Source organism: Protopterus annectens, chromosome 10.part0 (genome assembly GCF_019279795.1).
Source record: "Protopterus annectens isolate FY-2018-M chromosome 10.part0, PAN1.0, whole genome shotgun sequence".
NCBI lineage: Eukaryota > Metazoa > Chordata > Ceratodontiformes > Protopteridae > Protopterus > Protopterus annectens.
In genome coordinates, this window is record NC_056744.1 from 1141355381 (window position 1) to 1141374235 (window position 18855).

General features: G+C 43.4%; 1 protein-coding gene across 1 annotated transcript in view; it reads left to right on the forward strand.

The window, feature by feature from the left end:
• The window catches only part of FUBP1 (far upstream element binding protein 1), a 1223929-nt gene that overhangs the window by 113835 nt on the left and 1091239 nt on the right, over positions 1-18855 (forward strand). The window contains exon 6 of the mRNA XM_044085874.1: positions 10160-10170. Coding sequence (XP_043941809.1) covers positions 10160-10170 — 11 coding nt within the window. The remainder of the gene's footprint in view (positions 1-10159; positions 10171-18855) is intronic.

The following is an 18855-nucleotide window of genomic DNA, read 5'->3' on the forward strand; positions in this document are numbered from 1 at the left end:
AGCTCAGAAGCTCCTGACTATAAAGAAATGCAGGATTTATTGCATGCGATTGAACAGTTGGGAAAACACTCTGCAATGTGGTTTTGATTCTTTAGAGGCCTCTTGTAGACCCGCAGTTACAGGTTTTGTGATTCGAAGACGTGCTTGGTTAAAAAAGTTTACCTGATCATGTTAAGGCAAAATTATTGGATGCTCCTTTACAGCATGATACCTTGTTTGGTGTTAAGGCAGAAGAGGTGTTAAAGAAAATGGAGGATAAAGCTAAATCTATGCAAACAGTCAAAGATTTCTTACAGGTACAGCCGCCTCGATTTAGCAGAAATTGGCCTACAAAAAATTGGTCCTTTCCAGTGTCAGGCCACAGAGAGGCAGATACAGATGCCCAAGAGGCAGATCTCAACCCCAAGGCTCTAACAGACAATGACAGTGGGGGTACCTCAACCCCAAAAGGAGGTGAGGACAAATCTCAACCATACAGAAAACGGTCCCAATGACTTCCCCGTTCGTACGCCAAGCACTTCCCTTTTGGCAGTCCCCTTAGGGTTAGCCAAAAACTAGCACTTTATCAAATTTGGCAAACTTTCACCCAAGACAAATGGGTTCTGAATTTTGTCTCAAGGTTACAGGTTCCACTTTCACACTTTACCAAGGCTAAAAGGAATGCCAAACCTGCCACAGAATCAATGGGCAAAGGCTCAAAAACAAATATCAGCCCTCATGAACATGAGAACTATTCAAAAAGTACCACAGCAGGGACAAGGATTTTACTAAGACTCTTCCTGGTCCCCAGAAAGGACAAAGCCTGGAGACCCATACTAGACCTTTCAACTCAATACTTTTTGAATTTCAGAACATCCAGGTGACACTACAGCAGCTTCTTCCCATGCTGGGCAAGAAGGTTTGGCTTGTTACTCTTTACCTCAGAGGCATACCTGCATGTCCCTATCAGACAAAATTGCAGAAGATGCCTCCGATTCAAAGCTGGTACAATGCACTACCAATTCTCTGCACTGCCCTTTGGCTTATCTGCTGCGCCCAGGGTCTTTACAAAGTGCCTGGCACCAGTAATTGCATTTTGCAGACAAAAAGGAATTCAAATGTATCCATACCTGGACGACTGCCTCATTCAAGCAGAGACAAAGGACATTCTTCTAAAGCATCTGGCGTTTGTAAAAAGGTTGCTAATTTCTCTAGGGTACACAGTAAATGAAAAAAAGTCAAAACTAGTGCCCTCGCAACAGATAATATTCCTGGGTGCCAGCTTAAATAAAACTGCCCAGATGGCTTATCTCACGCCAGACAAACAAGGACAACTGACTCAAAATATTTTCAATTACTGGCAAAAAGTCCCATCTCCCTTGAGAAAAATTCTGCAGGCCCTGGGATTCATGGCATCCTGCATACTACTAATTCCATAGGCCAGACTGCATATGAGGAAATTACAATGGTACCTAAAAAGTGTTTGGACTCAACACTCGCAGTTTAGAAGCAGTAATACCAATAATTCCCTGCCTACAACAGGAGTTTCGATGGTGGGCACAGGCATGTCACCTCAACAAGGGTCAGCCTTTCACTCTACCCACAGCCAGGCAGACATTAACAGATGCTTCGGATTATGCCTGGGGAGCACACATGGCAGGAAAATGTATTCAGGGCAAGTGGACCACAGACCAAATGCATCTTGACATCAATCAGATGTTGGCTGTTCAAAATGCCCTAACAGCTTTCAAGGACCTTCTGCATCCAGAACCTTTATTATTAAAAACAGACAACACCACAGTAATGTGGTACATAAACAAGCAAGGGGGCACTCATTCTTATCCCCTATACAGGCAAGCCATGACCTTGTGGAACACTGCTCTTAACTTACCAAGTTCATCTGCAAGCACAATTCCTGCCAGGAAAGAAAAATACTGTGGCAGACTAAGCAGAAATGTCATGGACCCTCACGAATGGAAATAGCATGCTGAAGATTTGTGGATTCAATCGCAAAAATGGGGATGCCCAGACAGATCTTTTTGCCTCCCAACTGAATTGCCAACTACAAAAATTCTGTACAAGGACTTAACACGCACAAGCATGGAAAGTGGATGCTCTCTTTTTCAGCTGGAAAAAGCCTATAGGTTTATGCCTTCCCACCACTGCCTGTCCTTTCAAAGGTACTCCTTAAAGCCAGACAAGGAAAAACACATATGATCCTGATTGCTCCAGACTGGCCACGCCAACACTGGTACCCAGTCTTAACTTGGCTCAAGGCCCACCATGGATTTTGCCTCAAATTTCACACCTGACTTCAACAAAACAATCAGATCCTGCACGGTCGCCTCAAAACCCTAAACCTGGCTGCATGGCAGATTCATTAGTCAAACGGGCAATACCTCTCTAAAGTTGTTATGGATGTCATTTTGGAGGCCTAGCACCAGGCAGTCTTACTGAGAAAAATGGAAGAGATTCTGCGCCTGGAACCAGGCTCAAAGCCTTGACTCTCTTGTCCCAAACATTCCTCAGATTTTACAATACTTAACTGAGATGCTGGACAAAGGCCTATCCTTATCAATTTAAGATGCAAGCCTCTGCCATCTCAGCACATTACAACACGGATCCTCCTTTATTCTCTCATCCCTTGCTAAAGCAGTACCTCAGAGGGGCTAAAAACAGACAGTCTCGGAGAGCACCAACTTGGGACCTCAATTTTGTTTTGGAAAAACTGACCCTGCCACCTTTTGAGCCAGCCAATACAACCGATCTAAAATTTTTATAATGGAAAACAGCTGTGCTCCTGGCACTAACTTCAGCACGAAAAATCTCAGAGCTACAGGCATTAATGGTAATGGAACCTTTTATCTTTCATCAGGACAGGGTTTCTTTAAGGACAAACACTACTTTTATACCAAAGGTGGTATCTAGTGTGGCTCTTAACCAAACCATCCTTTTGCCAACTTTTTATCCAAACCCCCAGAATAAAGGGGAGAAACTTCTCTTTGGACATACACAGGCAGCTACGCTTCTACTTGGACAAAACAAAAGCTTTCAGGAAAACTGAGCAACTGTTTGTAGCATATGCTGCAGGATCACAGGGCAAGGCGCTCTCTCCAAATGGATAGGACACTCTATTCGTTACTGCTACACACAGCATGGAAAATCAGTCCCTAATAGCATTAGGCCACATGCTACCAGAGCAACAGCCACTTCAACAGCCTTTCTCAGAGGAGTACCTACCAAGGAAATTTTGGAGGCTGCAACTTGGAAGTTCAGTGCACACCTTTACCAAACATTACCACTTGCCTCTTTACTCTAAATCCAGAGCAGGATTTGCCACTGCAGTTCTGCAGGGCCTCATAGCCAATCCTACCTCTATAGACCAGCCACCCAACCTTAGCTTTGGGATTCTACCCAAGTGTAATGACTGCAGCAGTGTAACACGATGAACATAGTACAGTTATCTACCCAACATAAATGTAGATGTTAGTGTTCACACTGCTGCAGTCCAGGTTACCCTCCCTCCACCCCCTCTATCCTAGCTGGACTTACCTATACCTTTCTATCCTATACAACCTTTGTGGTCTATTTGCTTGCAACGGAAGGTATTGTTTTTTATTTTATGTATTTTATTAGCAATATGTATTGCTTACCTACTTGGGCACCTGACATCTGGGGCATGAAAAACTGAAGAAAATGTTATCTGATACATCTTGTATACCCCTGGCGTGCTGACGTCAGGGAAGAAGCGACAGCAACAGATGCTGGACCAAGACTTTGGAACTCTGGCCAACTGTGGGACCGCCTGACTGCAGGATAACCCAAGTGTAATGACTACAGCGGTGTGAACACTCCATCTACATTTATGGTAGGTACAAAACTGTACATTTTTAGTAGAATCTAGACCAGAAGCTGCCATTAAAGGAGGACAATGGGATTCTATTAAATGGTCAACTTTTGTCCTTCTCCCTATTTACTGTTCCAGCTATGAATAAACAATATAGCATTTAAAGTATTTTAAATGAGCTGTTTTTCTCCACTAGAACAGTACCGTACTGTACTGTGGTGGTTTTCCTTTCAAAAACTTTTCATCCCATTTTGGAAAAGCTTGCTGCAGTCTCCAACTCTGTGAAGGCCAGTGAATATAGGTAGTTTCTGGCCAATTCCCTCCCCAAACTGATCACCATGACCATCCTAAAAACCCAGCCATGCTGTGATGTCACAGCTCCGTTGTCCTTCCCCTACCTGTACATAAACTAAAGGCTAGAACAAGGAAACTGTACATGAGTAAGTCGCCTGCTGTGAGATGTCAATCACAGCAAGTAACAGCTCATATTTACCCTTGGCACTTTGACTCCTCCCATCCCCCTTCACACCTAACTTCCCTAGCTGTCAAAGTAGTAGTCAGGCTTCACAAAAGACTGCATTTTAGCCATGCTAAAAGCAGCAGTAAAAAGCACTTTGAAAGTTTTTTCGGTGGTGGTTGCACAAGTGGTACTTTAACGGCATGAAATGTTACTCAGACGTAACAGACTGCAGTGCATGCATGTAAAATCAATGCAGTGACAGGATCTTTAGGGAGGAGGCCTGCATCTTGTTTTTTACAGACTAGTCTGGCTCTAGGTATCACAGAATGCAGTGCTAAACAGTCATTTATTTCGGACTCAAATTATGTATAAAAAATATTTAAAAATCTAATCTGAGGTGCTGTTTAAAATGTAGGAAATGCCAAACTATAATGAAATATGTTTTGAGTCTGTGCGGTTTTCCTTTAAAGGAATAATTGGGGCATATAAAATGTTGCATGATAAATGAGAGTTGGTTAGAAAGGATTGTGAAGGGATTGGATTAGTAGTTGACAATGTGGGGTTATATGCATGTCTCCCAAATATGTGAACCCCCCCTAGATTTAGGTTTTTTGCTTGGGAATGTTTACATAGATATTTTAGTGCCCAAAGTAGACTCTACTATTTCCCCTGAAATTTTGGAGGTGTGAAGGGGAAGAAAGGGGTAACAAATATATTTTTTGGGATTGCTGTGAGATGGTGGACTTCAGTGATTCCCACTGAGATGCTTGGTGGGCAGATTGGTGTGAGGAAGATTTTTTTTTTCTGAATTATGATACAGAATTGGAATTGCCTAGACATGTTAAGGCTTTGCGTTTTTGGCAACCACCATAATTGGTTGGCCATTAATAAAAAAAAATGGAAATTGATATCTGAACCAACTATATTAGAAATAGTGGATGTAGGAACAGAGATGAAAGTAACTGGTATTGAGATCTTTAGAAAAAGTTGTAAAATTCAAATCTAGCCACAGACTGGGGATAACTTGACACTTCAAATTGCGCTCATCTTGTAAATGAGACTTCAGATTAAACCAACTCCAAGATTCCACTACACTGTCTATTAGTACTGTACCATTTTCCTGAATGAATATTCATGCCACTGTCTGTATGAATATTGCTTAGCCTATCGCACATTGTTGGACAGTGGGAAGGGTTTAGGTGGGACTTGTACTGTGCATCCTGCAAGGTCCTACACTAATGCAAAGCCAAGTTAACTGCTTTTTGTTTGGGGAAACAAGCTTCCCACCCTAAAAAGACTTCAATCCTGTTTTTTTTTTTTTTTTTTTTTTTTTTTTTTTAGGGCCTCCGCATGACATGCCTATCTTTTTTTCTTTCTTCTAGGTTTTGCAACAAAGCCATTTATTTCAAATTCCTTCCAACAGCATGTAGATTCAGGTAGAGCTAGGTCTTCACACTCTGTGGTATCCACCATTTCCCAGACCATTACCCTTAAAAGCCAAACTCCCAAAGGACGAATGCATGGGAGGGGGTCCGCTTTGTCTAAAGATAAGCTGCGGCCCTTCTGGCCTAAGGTGCATTGGACCAGGGGGTTTGAGTCCAGTGGTACATCCCTGATTTAGTCATCATTGATCTTGGCCCAGTCCTCTGCGCCAACACTAGACAGTTTGGGTCTGAAGGTTCTAACCAGACAGTGGCTTCAGAGAGGGTTCTGATGATCAAGGGTGAGGGCAGTATTCCCTTTGTTTTGGCTTTGGAGGAATTCTTGGCATCCTGATTTGATCATGGCAGTGTGCCAAGATCTTATGCCTTGCCTTCCCCCAAACTATTGAAAGCAGGTAAGTTTGCTTCAGCCAGTGCTTTCATAGTCCTATACTTTCTTAGCCCAGGTCTTGCCATGGGACTTATTTAGGCTGGTTTGACTTCATGAAGTCTAGACAGCCTACCCTCAAAGGGACTTGTGCCATGAGCATCCTTGTTAAAAGGAAAAGGGGAAATTGGCTCAAAAAGGATCCTCCTACGAGATTGTTTCCACTAAGTCGAGCAATGAAGAGGAACTTGCACTCTAGCTGCATCTGCCTGCCTTCCCATATTCCTTCCAGCATATGAACCTATTAAAAGAAAGTTTGCATCTTGGGCCTTTCAGATGTGATCCTGAACTCTCCTGGGACCTAAACTATGTGCTTGAAAAACGAACCTAGCCACAATTTGATTCATTGGCCCCAGTACTTCTCCAGTTGCTTACATTGAAAATAGTCCTCCTGTTGGCATTCACATCAGCCAGATGTGTGTAGTCAAGCTACAAGATTTAATGTGCAAGAAGAGTTCTCACAATTCACGCTACTAGAATTACCATGAGAACTAACATCTCTCCTTTCCAGTGTGGTGTTTGATGTAATTTCCTTGTATTCTGTACTTCTCCACAGAACTAGGGGAGAATGTTTGCCATCTAGAGAGGGCCAAGTTTGTTTACACAGAATGAAGTTCTTGTACAGATATGACCAGCTGCTGTTATTTTTCCCAGAATATAAACGGAGAGCCAGTGGGAGAATGGACCTTTTCAAAATGGGTGTGTAACTCTCTTACTTAATTGCAATCAACCATCACCATAGTGGGGTTTTTTTTTTTTTTTTTTTTTTTAAGGGTCTCCTACACTGACTGCCTAGAAGGCAGTTAGTCTTCTGTACACGTTCACCAAATGCGAACTGTCTTGAAACCATATGCAGAGCTGGGTACAGGTTTGCATATGCCATTCTGCTGCCCCTGCTTTACCCCAGCTCTGAATGCTTTCTAACCTCCCAATAGGGAGGTTTTGGGGAAACTTCCCCCAGACTTTTACTGCAGCATATACTGGGATGAAATTGGTACAGTTGTGCAAATTAATTTAGTTGTATACTTTGGAGTGGATCATTGATGCTGTACCCTTTTTACCCCACATCTGCACAGGGTTTGGGGGTGGGTCCCTTAGCTATTCAGAACACTGTTCAGAGGGCCCCTGACTGTCAGGCCCATTTGAATGGGTTGTGCTCCCTCTGAGGAACATCAGGCTTCAATACCTGTGACAAAGATCTGGTGCTGGCGCTGCACTTTTATACTTCCAATATTTTGATGATGGATGTCTACCTGCTGGTGGAATGGTGAATGACTATTCAGGAAGGGCACTGCTCCTACATGACCCTGAGTTCAAAGACTTAGTACTGTAACATTGCTCTATCCTGAGCACCTACAATTATAAATTGTCTACCCAGCTGTACGTTCAAGCAGCTTAGAACCAGATGCAAGGAAACCCAATGGGGAGAATTTTTTGGCAATTCACAGCAGAGTGGGGGCTTCTGGAGGTAAATAAGTTTTCCCCAGTGTGAAATTGCAAGGGTTTTACTGCAAGAGGGTCACATTCTGCTTTGTATGGAAGATGGATGCCTTTTCCTTGGTGCCTTGTTCCACGCACCCATGTTCCTGCTGGTACTGAAAGTGTTTTTTCAGTGGTGATATAGATGGTCAAGGAACTAACATCTTCGCAGGTAGTAGGTTAGCGTTTTGGAACATAATGCACCCATACTTTTCAGGAGTGGCCTTCAGTCTATCCCTTAATCTCTTTACGACATCCCCACTCTTCAAAGCAGGTAGTAAGCATAATAAGGAAAATTGTACCTGACATAACGGAATGGGTTTTCGATTTGGTGCAAGAAATGCAACAAGAACCCTTTTGAAAACAAATGGTGCTCGTTCTCTGTTTGGTCTGTCTGGACTAATACTTATACCAAAAGTGGTTTAAGAAATGTCAGTTTGTCTTTCCAGCTTGGTGGTAAACTCGAAAGAAAATTCCACATCTGGGGGCAATCTACAGGCTGTTTGGACAGGGCAGAACCCCCCCCCGATACTGCCCAGTTTAGGACCATTTAGTGGGGTCAGGAGGGAAATCGCATTACTGAGCATACTAGTGTAGCAGTGAAATGAGCGTGTTTGCTATTTGCTTAGTCAGTTAATATTAAAAAAACCCCAGGAATTACATTTGTGATTTCCTACCTTTGGGAGTCCACAGCCAGCCCTAATACCTCCCCAGTGTTTTTTAGTAAAATATTTTGCTATGGGGGGAGGTGATCTGATGTTTGCTTAGAATATGGAAAGCAAGTCTGGCTCAAGTACAAGACAATGGTGCAGGGTTCCTTCTGGTACCCAAATTAAAGAATGCCCAGTCTTCAAAAGCTGTTGCCTCTAATTTTGCTGTAGGCTGTCATGGCCGCTTTTCACCTGAAGGATGTTTGCCTCTACTTTGATATAGCAAAGGCTCTGAGACCCTCCTTTTGCTGCAAGGCAGGGCTCATTGTTAGTTCTGTGCCTTGCCCTCTGGCTTGGCCACTGCCCCTAGAGTCTTCACAAAATGATTTGATATCAATCTTCATTCGTCATTGTTGCATGGGACTCTGTTCAGACTCCCTGTTCGCAAGAATCAAACTGAGAAGTCCCTACCCAGAATGCCCCTGTCTAGATTATCTCAGATCTGATTAGCTGCCCTTCTACATAGGACACAGCAGCCAAACTCTCGAGCCAAGTGTAATTTCATTATTAATTGAAACTTCTTGGGGGGGCTTCTCTAACCTTTATATCTACCCAGTTTAAGCATTTTTCACCTTCTGTTCTTTGCTTCTACTATTCCCTTTACACACTTGGGTGTTCTTTTCTACCATTGTTGGTAGTGTTTTCCTTATTTAAAATAGAAAGTTTTACTTCTCTGTTTTGAGTTTCTTCAACCTCCATACCTTGTGGTATGGTAGCGTTTGTCCCTCCATCTCCTGTTAGTTTTGGTCTACTAGTGTTTGTAGCCTTTCCCCCTCTCCCGTTGTGTGCAGCTGTGATCAGGGCTTTGGTTTTGAGTCTGTACTACATAACACATTGCTCCTTATGACATGCATTGTGACATTAGCACAGTAATCTGCTGATTTGACTTCTGCCTTCCTCGACCTTTCATATTTGCAACTCTGACTTTTTTCCTGCCTCTAGTTGAGCTTTACTATTTAATCAAGCTGCCTGTTAAAGCACATTGTGTAGACTTCAAACGAGATGTTGCCATCAATTTTTTTGTACAGGTCTTTTTTTTTGTCTGTCTCCTTGTTTAAGTGGACATTGCATCTAAGCTGTAAATCACTGTCAGCTTTATTCTCTGGTGGTTATTCCTTTAGGTTTGATGATATGAATTTGCTCATCCTTTAAATTCATCACATAAAGTTGCTTTGTTAGCCTAATATGAAACCTGGAATTACTGAAGGGGCAGTTCTTGGATGGCAGGTACAGTAATGATTAACGGTGCAAAAATTGGCTGGAGCTGTTGAGTAAACCTAAATCTGGTCAGATTTGGGAAGTGACTAGTATATTTGAATGTTAATCTCCTCCCCAAAGTCCTTTTACAGAATTATGTCTAGTAATACTAGGGGCAAGTTGTTTTTTCAGTGCTTGAGTGTTATGGATAACTGCAGTTCTGAAGCTTTTTGGAATAAACTGAAACAGTGCTTCAACACTGGACAACTCCTTTCATATATCTTAATGTCCTTCTGTGAACATGTTGATACTGCCCACAACTAGAACTTCTACCTAAAAGTCCCGCTATTAGTTGCCTACCCTTAATTTTTAGGGTTAAATGTAGCATTTGATTATGCTGTTGACAACCAGTTTAAATGCAGAACTGCATCAGTTAGAATATTTATTTTAATGTTTTATGCATGGTGGTATCTTAGGAGGATTTGTGATGCATGCTTTGCTTTTTCAGCCTTTAGTTCACAGCATGCTGCACTGCAGCAACAAATACAGCAGCAGCAGCAGCAACTGCAGCAACAGCAACAACAGTTACAACAGCAGCTACAGCAGCAACAGCAGCAGCAGCAACAAAGGTATGGATTTACAACAGGCCTTAAGACAACTTTGCTGTTTAATTTAAGTGGTACAGCCAGAGCTGACTAACATGGGTTTTTTAATGATTTTTGCATGCTTTATCAGTTTCCAAAACAAATTTTAAAGATGGAAAAGAAAGCAACGTAAGACTTTTATAGTTTTGTCTGCTGTCCTGTAGCACAGCTGCCTTTTTTAATGAAGGTGATGAGCGTTTTCCTACAACTCTTACTTGAAGGGCACTGCAGTAGTTGAAGACAGTCAAGTTCAAAGGACTTGAGTACGTTGTGTCAATCTTTAGTTTGAGAGAACAGCTGACTTGTGTTTTGATAAGACTTAAAAGGAATGTCTAAAGGTCTGCTCCATGGCTTTAGCAAACTCAAATATTCAAACTTAACAAATACTCTCTACAGATGCTGTTCTTTACTGAGATGGATAGAAAGTCAAGGATTTACAATTGTTTTTTTTTCTCTTGCATTAAAGTAGACTGGCTTGTTTTGGAAATTTGTTTTGTGTAGGTGCTGTGCCCTCTGGCGCAAGATCACTTACTGGTGCAACTAAATCAATGGTAGTTGTTGCAGACTAAAGTACTCCACAAAAATTTTTTGGTGTACCTTGCCGTATGGCCCAGAGGGATAAGAACTGACCGTAGGTAACCAGGGTTTGATTAGTAGTTCCAGTAATGAAGGAGCCAGGAATGGGAGAGGAGTGAAGTGATGTGCCCAACTTGTCTCTCCAGGGAGCTGGGAAGGTTGCAGGTGCTCAGGGAGCACATAGTAAAATAGTTTTCTAGGTGAAAAAGTGAAACCAGTTCGTTTGCATAAAGGTTTTGGATCGGATAGCAAAGCATGCCCTGGGGAGGGGAGAGCTGTGGATTAAAAATAGCGTGGCTTTCAGAATTTTGATTTGTCTGGTTCATTGTTTGGTTCTGACATATTGTGAAAATGAATGTTTTATCTGTGTACTCTTTGGAGGAAAAACATACTTTTTATTTTTGTCTTTGCCAAGGTTGCTACTTATGGTTTGCAGTGTGTGCAACTTTGGTACAACTTCCAGGGCTATGGCCACTGGTACTATTTTAAGGAGGTCTGCATGGCTGCATTCTTAATTGTCAGATGTTTGAGGTTTTAAGTTCTCCATTGAATATATGTTTAGTGTTTGGCCCCTTTGCCAGTCAAATCATTGATTTGAGCAAAGTGTGAAAGGGGCTAGCTTATCAAAGGATTGGATTTCTGTCCTTTTCCAAGCTGTCCAAGGGATGTTCTTTGTTTTGCATTTTTGGCAGAAAACAGAATTCGGGGTAAGACTTAAGAAAAGGCAAGGGAGTTCCCCGGAGTCTCCAACTTCCCATAACCAAGACTGTCCAAAATGTCTGACAGAGAAGACCTTGTGACCCACTCCCACCCTGACCTATTTCTTCCAAAAAGTCCCACCCTGACCTGCTATTTCTTCCAAAAAGTCTATCTTCATTTTTCTCTGTGGAAATAGATTGCTTCAGACAGATGAGTTCTTACTCATCAAGCTTATACAGTGGATATAAAAAGTGAACACACCCCCTGTTAAAATGCCGGTTTGTGTGATATAAAAAGAGGCCCCAATAAATTTCAAAACTCTCTCCTTTTGATGTGACTTATTACCTGTACAGTTCAATTAAAAACAAATCTGTTTGGGGGGGGGGGGGGTATAAAAAAATAAACTTGCAACAAGCTGGTTGCATAAGTGTGTACACCCTTAAACTAATACTTTGAAGCACCTTGTAATTTAATTACAGCATTCTCTTCTTGGGTACACCTGCTATCAGAGACTCTGATTAACCCCAAATTAAGTTCAGCTGTACTAGTAGGATTTTCCTGACCTTTTACTCAGTTGTCTGCTACAGCAAAAGTCATGGTTTGCAGAGAGCTTACAAAGCAAAGGGATCTCGTTGTTAAAATGTATCGGTCAGTAGATGGGTACAAAAAATTTCCATTGCATTGGATGTACCATGGAACACAGTGAAGACTGTCATCAAAAAGTGGGAAAAATGGACGACAGTGATGTTGCAAAGAACTGGACGTCCCTCCAGTTTTAGTCTTGCCTTCAATTTTGAAGTGTTGGGCTATAGGGTAGGGTTACAAGACTGAATCATTTTCATGCACAGAAAAACATTCATGCCAGGCTAAAAGGTGCAAAATGAGTCTCAAAACACGTGGGAAAATGTGTTGTGGTCTGAGACCAACTTTTTGGCCAGAAATCCAAAAGGTACATTTTGGCGCAAAAACAACTTTGCACCACCAAAAGAACACCATCCCCATGGTGAAGCATGGTGGTGGCAGTATCGTGCTTTGGGGTTGCTTTTCAGGTGGGACTGGGTCTGTAGTCAAGGTGGGGGGAATTTTGAACACTTCACATACCAGTCATTTTTGGCCCGAAACCTCCAGGCGTCCGCTAGAAAGCTGAAGAGGAATTTCACTTTTCAACATGAGTCACCCCAAGCATACATCCAGATCAACAAAAGAATGGCTTCACCAGAAGAAAATTCAAGTTTTGGAATGGCCTAGCCAGAGCCCAGACCTAAATCTAACCAGTAATCTGTGGGATGACCTGAAGAGGGCTGTGCACAAGAGATGCTCTTGCAATTTGAAGAGTTGGAGCACTTTTGCAAGGAAGAGTGGGCAAATATTGCAAAGGCAAGATGTGCCATGCTGATAAGACTCCTACCCAAGAAAACTGAATGCTGTAATTCAAAAGGTGCTTCAAAGTGTTGGTTTAAGGGCGTGCACACTTATGCAACCAGCTTGTTGTACATTTTGTATTTTTTAAATTGTGGTCTTTTTTTAACAGGGGTGTTTACACTTTTTCCTCCTGTTGCCATCTACAGTGGATATAAATTCTTCCTTTCCAGGGGCTTATTTCTCATCCTTAAGATCAGACACTAATGGACCAGTTCCCCCAAGTGGGAAGGGTTTTTCTGTGGTACCAAGATTGATCTTTGAATAAAAAACATTTGGAGACCAGTTCTGGATCTTTCTTTACTAAACCTGTTTGTGATGGTGCCCAAATTCAAAATTGTTATGTTGTAACCTGTTTGCCTCTTATTCCTTCTAAGTTTGCTAAAAACACTAGCTTGCTTATCACACCCATAGTTATTCAGGCTTCAAATTGTTTCTTAATGTGATCCAAATGTACAAAATCTTATCTGTTCTGGACTGTAATTTCTGAACAACCTTGGTGTATTGGATAGTCCCAAGTGTCTAGCTCCAGTTGCATCTCCTTGCAGGCTACAGGGTGTCCACTTTTTTTCCACATTTTAGATGACTTGGTGATGTTTGCAAAGTCTCTAAAGTGTCTGGAATCTCTTTGGTGAGAGATGTCTTGCAAAAATTGGGATTCCGGCTAGTTCTTTAGATGTTCTTCGTGTTTCACTGTTGCAGTCATTACATTTGGGTAATCCTGCTGGCAGGTTGCCCTCAGCCGGCTTGAATTCCAAAGTCTTGGGTCCTGCGTTGGCTGTGCTGTCGCCACTTCCCTGTCATCAGGGGTATAAAAGTGGCCGCCATTTTCTTCAGTCTTTCTTGCTGCGTGGTGCCCGAAGCAGAAGTAGTTTGCAAGTGCTGGTCTGCAGACTCCTGTTCTAAAACACGAAAATTTCAGAAGTCTTCAATAAAGCAGCTAAGTACCGGGTTGGGGAAACTTTTTTCTTGCTCCAGACTGATGTCAGAAAAAGCTAATTGTATTACTTGTGGAAAGCAAATACCTCATACAGATTTTCATTCTTACTGTATTCCTTGCCTAGGCCCTGATCACAATGTTTCTGGTTGTCTGTTTTGTGTTAGATTTAACCAACACACTAAGCGTCTGTATTCTTTTGCTTTAAAGTATTTTGGTAGGTTTAATTATCCTAAAATGTCGTCTGATAGCCATCCGACTACCGGAGTTTGCAAGAAACACAGAAAAGGATAAAGAAAAACAGAGGACCCAAACAGACTAAGCTTCTAAGCCAGTCGCCGGTTTGCCAGTTCTCAGTGAGGTGCTTTTGCAGCCCCGGATACCCGCTACAGAGTCACAGGCTGCTACTGACTCCCACTTGGAGTCTGCCATGCCGCTGGGTACTGAAAGTATTGGAGCCTCTGATGCTAATCCCTCAGATGGGTCCGGATCTGCTGAGCAGGTACTGGCTTCTGAGGGTGTATTCAGACCACAGCATCTTTACATTAAGACTACTTCAGCCTCCAAGACTAAAGCAGCTTCTAAGGCAAAGAAACTCAAGAGCCACATGTACAGGCCCCTATGCCCAAAAAACAGATAAAGATGGCCGAAGACCTGATTACCTTGATCAGGAGTTCCCATCCCCCTCCTAGGCAAGAGACTGACTATGAATCTTCAGATCAGTTTTCGGTTTCTTCCGATTCCTCTTCTGATCAAGGATATTCGTTACCCCCCTATGAGGATTCTGATGCTGAAGAATCTACACCTTTAGCATCCCCTCCTGAGGATTATTCCTTTGGGGAAACCTACCATGATGGAGCATTTTGATGCTGAAGAATCTACACCTTTAGCATCCCCTCCTGAGGATTATTCCTTTGGGGAAACCTTGCATACCATGATGGAGCATTTTCACTGGGAAAGCAAAGAATTTTCAGAATCTAAAAAGAGGTTCAGGGATTTCCTTGTACTACCACAGGCCTCTAGCCATTCCCCCTGTGTTAGACATTGTAGATGTGATGTAAATCGTGCATACAGCTGCAGTAATCACATATGGGTTCTCTGCCGTCAGGCAGGTCCTCGGTCGGCCGAATTCCAAAGTCTAGGTCCGGCGTCGGTTGTCGTCGCTTTCTTTCCTGACGTCAGTGCGACAGGGGTATATAAGACGCAGCAGACTCATTCTTCAGTTTTTTTGCCGCGCGGTGCCCGAAGCAGAAGCAGTTCGCAAGTGCCGGTCGGCCAGCTCCTGAAATTACGAATAATTGGAAACCGAAGTCTTTAAAGCTAAGTACCCCGTTGGGGAAACTTTTCTTGCCTCTGACCGATGTCAGACAAAGTTAACAATTGTATTTCTTGTGGGAAGCAAATGCCGCATAAGGATTTCCATTCCCTCTGCATACCTTGTTTAGGCCCAGACCACGACGTCTCGGCCTGCCGCTTTTGAGCTACTTTCAATAAACGCACTAAGCGTCTGGCGGAGTTCGCCCAGCACTTTTTTGGTAAAACCTTTGATTATAAAATGTCGGATACTCAGACTACCGTTTTGTCCAAAAAACGCAAGGACAAAGACTGACACGCGAGGCCCGCGGTCTCCACCGACACCACGCCAAAACTGGCTACACTTGGTCCGGTTCTCAGTGAAGAGCCTACGCAGCTCCTGACTACCAACGACACTTCTTTGGCGGTGTCCTCTGTACCCGAGACCGCCGGTTCCTCGGCCCATACCCAGACTACAACCACCGAAGCCACTGTGAGTGTTGAGCCTCCTAATGTGGATAGGTCCACTTCCACCCAAGGTGTTTTTAGACCCTCGTCTTCCTTCTCCATTAAGGCCTTTACTAAGTCCAAATCAGCCATGCATCCCACGAGGCCTGTTGCACAGGGCCCATCTCCAGGCCCCATGCCTAAAAAGCAGATGCTAAAAATGGCTGAGGATTTAATTACTCTTATCAGGGGTTCCCAGCCCCCTCCAGACAAGAGACCCCGAGTGGAAGAAGCTTCTCCCTCTTCTGACCAGGAATCCATTCTTTCAGAACATTCTGATGAAGAGGAACACTCTTACTCCCCTTTTGAAGATTCGGATGCTGAGCAGTCCATTCCTTCTGTATCTCCCCCAGAGGATTTCTCTTTTGGGGAAACCTTGCACACCTTGAGGGAACACTTCCATTGGGAAGGCCAAGACTTTTCTGATTCCAAGAAAAGACTTGGGGAATTTCTTTTGTTACCTCAACACAGACCTCTAGCGATACCTCCTGTCTTGGACATACTTGATTATGTTTACTCGGAGGCTTGCCTAAATCCGGATTCCCTGCCTCCTGCCCCAGTCAAGCCTGATAGGTACTACAGAGTTCCTACCTCTCACCAATTTCTCTAGAAGAGCCATAATGCTGACCCTGAAACCATTTCTCAAGGCCCCAAGGGAATGAAGGCCTCTACTGTTAAGAATCCACTACCTTCTGAAAGAGAGTCTAGATCCTTAGAAAGGTGGGGAAAAAAGGTATATACCTCTGCCACCCTAGCCATGAGGGCCTTAAATTGTCAGTTCCATATGCTTAAATATCAGCAGTTTCTGTTATCACAATTAAGAAATAAAATGTCTCAACCTGAACCAGATTTGAAGGAGTTGCAGGATATGATGCATAGTGCAGAACAAGTGGGTAAACACACCTTACAAATGTGGCTATGATGCTCTAGAGGCCTCTAGTAGAGCTGCTGTGACAGGATCAGTCATTCGTAGACATGCCTGGCTTAGAGAACAAACCTTGCCTGACCATGTTAAAGCTAAGCTACTAGATGCTCCTTTACAAAAGTATGTACTGTTTGGTACTAATGCTGAGGAGATACTACGGGAAATGGAAGAAAAAGCTAAATCTATGGAAACTGTCAAAGCTTTTCTACAAGTTCAACCACCACGTTTTAGCAGAAATTGGCCTGCAAAGAACTGGTTCTTTCCAGCCATGGACAAGCCACAAAGAGGTAGATACAGGCGCACAAAGGGGCAGAGGGACAAAGGGGCAGAGGGACAAAGGGGCAGAGGGACAAAGGGGCAGAGGGACAAAGGGGCAGAGGGACAAAGGGGCAGAGGGACAAAGGGGCAGAGGGACAAAGGGGCAGAGGGACAACCTCAAGGATCATAGAGGCAGACAATGGCAAACTCCAGCCACAAGAGGTGGCGAAGACAGTGCACAGCAATACAGGAAACAAACCCAATGACTTCCCCCTTTCCATGCCAAGCCGGTCTCAGCTGGCAGCACCCTTGGGAGGAAAGCTGGCATTATTTACAAGAAATTGGCATATTACAACAGACAAATGGATCCTGGACATTATAAACAGAGGCTACAGATTTCACTTTCACACTCTAACAAAAATGAGAGGCATGCCGAACCTGCCACACAAAGGGCAGAGGCTCAAATACAAATTTCAAAGCTTATGGCCATGAAAGCTATTCAAGCGGTACCTACTCACGAACAAGGTCAAGGTTTTTATTCCAGACTTTTTCTGGTACCAAGGAAAGAAACCGACTGGAGACCCATTTTGGACTTATCCATCCTAAACACATTTCTGCTCGTACCAAAATTCAAGATGCTCACATTAAAGCAGCTTCTTCCCATGCTGGGCAAGGAGTTTTGGCTGGTAACATTGGACCTCAAGGAGGCATACCTGCATGTCCCAATCGGACAAAGTTGCAGAAGCCTCAGATTTCTTGCAGGTTCAATCCACTATCACTTCTCTGCATTGCCCTTTGGCTTATCTACTGCGCCCAGAGTATTCACGAAATGCCTGGCATCAGTAATTGCCTACTGCAGACTTCAAGGGATACAAATTTACCCGTATCTGGACGACTGCCTGATCCAAGCGGACAACAAGCACCTACTTCTGGAACATCTGGCTTATGTAACACTGTTATTGAATTCTCTGGGATACACAGTCAACAAGGAAAAATCCAGGCTAACACCATCTCAGAAAATAACTTTCCTGGGTGCCAACTTGGACACAAACACCCAGATGGCTTATCTTGCGCCAGAAAAACAAGGGCAACTAACTCATTACTTCAAAATACTAGCAAATTGTACCAGGCTCACTGCAAGGAAAATCCTGCAGGCTCTGGGCTTCATGGCATCTTGCATTCTTCTAATCCCATGTGCAAAGTTGCATATGAGGAAACGGGTACCTAAAAAACCTATGGTCTCAACACAGCCACAGTTTGGAAACAATAATGCCAATAATTCCATGTTTGGAAAAGGAATTTCTGTGGTGGTCTCAAGCATGCCAAACTAACACAGGTCTTCCATTCTGCAAGCCTCAAGCAAAACAAGTAATCACAACAGACGCCTCAGACTACGCCTGGGGGGCGCACATGACCGACAGGTGTGTTCAGGTCAAATGGTCCCAAAAGGAAAAGCACCTTCACATCAATCAAAAAGAAATGCTAGCAGTGATAAATGCAATTACAATTTTCAAGGATCTCCTGCATCCAGGGCAATTACTGATGAGAACAGACGACACCACAGTAATGTGGTATATAAACAAACAAGGTGGAACACATTCATACCCCCTGTGCAGGCTAGCCATGTCGCTTTGGAACTTGGCTCTGCAATGGCAAATCGAACTTCAAGCACAGTACCTGCCAGGATTGGAAAACACGCTGGCAGACAATCTAAGCAGAAATGACAGATCCACACGAATGGAAGTTACATCCTCAAGTGTTTACAAAGATAATCCAAGCGTGGCGAAGACCAGGCATAGATCGCTTCGCCTCCCACAGGAACCATCAATTGGAAAAGTTCTGTTCAAGGACCTTTCATCCAAAGGCCTGGAGAGTGGACGCCCTTTCTTTCAGTTGGGCAACATGGACAGTTTACGCTTTCCCACCTTTAACTCTTCTGCCCAAGGTGCTCTTGAAAGCAAGAGCAGACAGATCGAAGATACTGATTGCTCCAGACTGGCCAAGACAACACTGGTACCCACTCCTGAGGAGCCTAACGCATACTTCTCCCTCGACC